This window comes from Pocillopora damicornis, chromosome 8 (genome assembly GCF_964200805.1).
Source record: "Pocillopora damicornis chromosome 8, jaPocDami1.2, whole genome shotgun sequence".
Lineage (NCBI taxonomy): Eukaryota > Metazoa > Cnidaria > Anthozoa > Scleractinia > Pocilloporidae > Pocillopora > Pocillopora damicornis.
Genome location: NC_142677.1, coordinates 2,032,065 through 2,036,771, shown reverse-complemented (window position 1 = coordinate 2,036,771; position 4,707 = coordinate 2,032,065). Strand labels below are relative to the sequence as shown.

The following is a 4,707-nucleotide window of genomic DNA, read 5'->3' as shown; positions in this document are numbered from 1 at the left end:
TGAACTGTTTCTAGTAACATCCGAATGATGCAACAAAGATGCACCCTGTAAAGAAAAGAGGTGGCTAATTATTTACCGAGAGTTTGTCCGTAATGTTATTTCATTCCCTCTAAACATCATTTCAGCCCCATTTAGCCGTAAAACAGAACAACGCCTCGCTTGAATAAAATATTAACTGTTTCCAAAAGCATCCCACTGATTCAACAGAGATGCACCTCTGTAAAGAAAGAAAATGACTGACTATCTGTCAATGGTTTGGCCTCAGTGTTATTACATTTCCTCTAAACATCATTTCAGCTCCAGTTGGCCGTAAAACACAACAACAACCCCTTTAAAAAATGATTAACTGCTTCCCATAGTACTCCATTGATCCAACAAAGATGCACCTGCGAGGGAAGACAGTAGTTAGTTATCTGCTAAGAAGTTGCCGCGATGTTATTTAACTCCGACCTCTAAACATCCTTTCAGTTTTGTTTGGCCGTAAAACGCAGTTAAATCTAGTTTGAAAAATATGTATTAACTTTTTCCAATAACATCCTATTGTTCAGAGAAAGGTATTCCCCTTTGAGGGAAGACAGTGGCTTATTATCTGCTAAGTGGTTGTTCGTGAGATAATACAACTCCCTCCAAGAGAATATTACTCCCTCTTAACATCCTGTCAGTTTTAGTTGGCCGTTGGCAACCTACTATTGGCAATAATGCTTCACATCCTAAAAAAAGACTAAACGGAGACAGTTAAAGAAACAACGTGTACTTCTAACTAGGTATGTTACCTGTCAAATAAATACTAAAAGTAGCATTTTATTGTCCACGAAATTTTTAATGATGAAACTGGACGGATCGCTAAAGAGATGAATCTGACGATGTAAAGAAGGACTTTAAAATGAACTACTTAAATAACTGTGTGTTGCAAGGATATTCTTTCATCGAGAGAAAGATTGTTTGATTCATCAATTTTCTTTCTTAAAATCATCTACAAGCAGTCAAAAATGCATTTTTTTACACAGTTCCCCATCCTTTCCCGCAAACTGATCGTCAGCAAGAAAGACTACAAACAGAGAGGGTGGAAAGGCGGATTTTAAAGCAAAAAAATTCATTTTTCTTCAATTACCCAAATGGGAAATTTCTCCAAAATAATATTAAACAGGTTTTTCTTTCTTTCTTTTTTTGTGAAATTTTGATGCTGTAAGTCTGTCCTGGCTTAATCGCAAGATTACTAGGTACGTTTTTATTTAGATATTTGTTTATCACTTGGACTTCACCAGCCCTGCCATCCTCCTTTTAGATTTTCAAACACTCCTCCCACTTAAGTCAAACACTTTTACCATGAAAACACTCGCCTTCTTCTTCGCAGGTATCACAGATCTGATGTGCTTCTTATGGCTGGTCGACAGGCTTCATTTTCTACCGCGCTGTTTTTCATTTCTCTCGTGTTCCGTGACATTACCAGTCAGCAATGCCACGGAATACACTCCATTTATCAAATGATGCTTAAGGGCCATACCTATAAGACGTTTAAGACTACACCAGGCACGCCGGAATGCAGAGACATTTGTCTCGCTGATGACAAATGTCAAAGCTTTAATGTCGTCATGTTCATTGCAATATGTGAGTTAAACAACCGGACTAAAGAAGCCAGACCAGAGGACTTTGTCAGGGATGAATACCGATATTACATAGCGAAAGGTCTAAAACGAGGTGATTGAACTTGCAAATATAAATTAGTAGGGTGTGCTAACATTTATGGATTTTGCGTTACTGGCTACCGATGTTTCTAACTTTTATCCAACATAAGTGTAATATTCCCATTTCAGTTCCCCTTGGATCAATCCGTGAGCTGCCTGCTGAATCGTGCAAGGAAATCAAGGCGAGTGAAGGAGGACAAGCAGTTAGCGGTAATTATTGGCTGGATTCTACAAGATCTGGGAACTCAATTTTAGCTCGTTGCGACATGAGGAAAAAAGGTTAGAATAAAAAATATTTCATGCCTATTTGCTTTCGCCCAATGTTTGGACAAGTTACAGATAGCTTAAATACGATGTTCCTCGGAAAGTTTTCAATTTTTTTTTTAAATTGTTTCAACAATTTTTTATGGCATGGGTCACCTGACGTTCCTGGATTTTACGCTGCTTGTTAGTTACGTTTAGTAATCTTATCCTTCTCAACCATCTCAGCATGATCCGCACCCAAAGTCTTTACTAGTCATTTCATATTGTTCTGGATAGGGAGGAAAAACAATAAACACAGCTATAGATAAGCCTAACCGTTTATTTTATTTACTCTTATTTAGAATGTGGGCCTGTTGGTGTGACAGACAATAATATAATTGCAGATGCCAGATTGACAGCCAGCAGTTTTCTTGATAGTCGTTTCCATCCATACTACGGCCGACTGAATGAAACCAGGGGATGGGGGGCGTGGTGTCCTCAGAATAAATATTATAGAGGAGAATATCTTCAAGTTGATATGGGTGAAGTGCATTTTGTTTGTGCTGTGGCCACACAAGGACTACGGGGGTACTCTGCATGGACCATCAGCTACAAACTAAAATTATCTGCAGACGGTATTACTTGGAACACTTACAAGGAAACGAATATTGGAAAGGTATGGAGAGAACTATAATTGACGTTTTCAGCAATTAACAAAGAGTTTGAAGTCAATGCAAATGATTAGCAAAAATATATACACTTAGATGCTTGAATTGGGACACTTATCTTCACTGGCTACTGCACTGAGCAGAGAATGTCGTCGGAGATCTAGGCTTATGTAACATAACGGGTTTCATTGAAAATTCTGAAAGGCATCTGATGCGTCTTTTGTAAAATGCTTCAAAAGACTTAGGAAGAAGTAGTTAATATATTCTTGCGTGTGGTGCGTGAGGTCTAAGAGATTTAGAAATTAGTCGAGTACTGTACTGCTAAGACTTTTCCATTCTGTGTACAAAAACATATCTCATGACATTGTTTTCCGAATTTCGAGGGAGAGAAAATCTCCGTTTCGTCTCTCTTTCTGTCCCTAACCTTGTCTTTGTCATAGGTTTATTTGGTTTTCTTTTGTTTTTGTTTGTTTGTTTGTTTTTTTGTGTTCGTGTTACCTTGAACGTCTGCTCCTGGCTATCGGGGGATGAGTCATAAACAATCCATAAAAAAAAAGGTAAAAAAAAGTGATGGAAAAATGAACTCTGTTTGGAAAGGTTGGGCTGCAATGCAATAGAAAAGAAATTTGCGTGAAAGATGTGAGCTTTTAAGACCTGATCAAATGCCCTCCGCACCACCCCCTCCCCCTCCTTCCAGCGCCTACTTACTTAACTGTATATAGAATTGGTGCATCGTACCAAGTTGTTCAATTTCTTTGTTTCGTTTTTTTTTTTTTTTTTTGGTTGCTTTATTCCAGGTGTTCACAGGAAACTCAGATCGGACCAGTATCGTGAAGCATACACTCAGAAACGACTTCAAAGCCAGATACGTTCGGTTTTATCCCGTAGCACACTATCATTGGCCATGTTTGAGAGTTGAAATGTTTGAGCTTAAGTAATTCGTCAAAGGGTTCGTATATGTGTAGTCATTCATCAACACAAAAACAGGAGAAAAAGTATATATACAGAGTTGACAGTAGGAAAATAAACATTAGCAAGTAACCTAACAAACTAATTAACAAACTAAACATTCCCAGGGGCGGATCCAGAAATTTTTCGTAGGAATGGATGCACCACAAAGGAATCACCTAACTGACGTCTGCTCTGACGAAAAGAACGGCTGATGCTCGAAAAGTCAGCGCCAACCTATCATTTTCACCACATTTAACATAAATTCTCTAACCTCGTGTTATATTTCAATGCCAATAATTCACAAAGTTTTATTTTTCAGTTTATCATCATTTTTTTTTTCCTTATTTTACTCAACACTAGTTATTTGATTAAGCCGCAAGTCATCTTAGGGGAAGATTGGTGTGCACCCTTGCACCCCTTCCCTTAGATCCGCCATGACTACACTCATTTCGCTGCAGCAAAATAAAACAGTTATACAGAATAAAGGTAAAATGGAAAACTTATTCCAGATCTGTACTGAAAGATGTGTGAGCTCACTGTCGCTTTTTCATTAAGCGTTATGGTTAGCTGTTATCGGTACCGTTGTTAGTTTTCTTTTCTGATAAGTTAATGGTTTATGAAAACCTGCGATTTGCAGATGATAACTTGACTCTTCAAATGATAGATTCGCTTTTTTAGGAGAAAAAAGGTTTCATGTCCATTTAGTACCTAGCGTCTGCTTTTTCAAGCAATCCCTGATATTAATAGCGGAATCCACAAAAGAGGTCTTTATACCTCTCTGTTATTTGATTTAAAAAGTCAAAGATTGATCGCATCACATATTTTAGTTGAACAGTTAGACAGACACGGTTGTAGTCTTATCTAATTAAGAAGGAATTAAAATTGCAATAAACTACAGTAATTCAACTCCTATGATCTTTGTTTTTTGTGTGTATGTGCGTGTTACTACGCCTTTTTTTCAAATTTCAGTCAAACCACAACAGCTTCGATGGAAGACAACTGTCAAGTTCGATCGTCGATACAAAACCTGAGTACCGGAGTTTATGGCCTTAATAAAACATAGCTTGAAAAGCTTTTAATACAAGCAATTAAACATTTTGATGATTGCAGCGGATTGAGCAGAAATTAATTTCTTGGGCTGTTTTGTCATTTTTTTTTCC

At 37.6% G+C, this 4,707-nt stretch overlaps 1 protein-coding gene across 1 annotated transcript; it reads left to right on the top strand.

Annotated features, from left to right (window-relative positions):
* Nucleotides 1–1,362: 1,362 nt before the first annotated feature.
* Nucleotides 1,363–3,534, top strand: LOC149040902 (lactadherin-like). Its single transcript, XM_089180476.1, has 3 exons — nucleotides 1,363–1,698; nucleotides 2,291–2,604; nucleotides 3,394–3,534. The coding sequence occupies exons 1-3, from the start codon at nucleotides 1,380–1,382 to the stop codon at nucleotides 3,532–3,534; spliced, it is 774 nt and encodes a 257-aa protein (XP_089036602.1). The 5' UTR covers nucleotides 1,363–1,379.
* The last annotated feature ends 1,173 nt before the right edge of the window (nucleotides 3,535–4,707 follow it).

Coding starts and splice junctions, on each gene's coding strand:
- LOC149040902 (XM_089180476.1), top strand. CDS start 1,380: ATGGCTGGTCGACAGGCTTCATTTTCTACCGCGCTGTTTTTCATTTCT. Junction 1,699..2,290: donor AGCGAAAGGTCTAAAACGAG/GTGATTGAACTT, acceptor ACTCTTATTTAG/AATGTGGGCCTGTTGGTGTG. Junction 2,605..3,393: donor AGGAAACGAATATTGGAAAG/GTATGGAGAGAA, acceptor GCTTTATTCCAG/GTGTTCACAGGAAACTCAGA.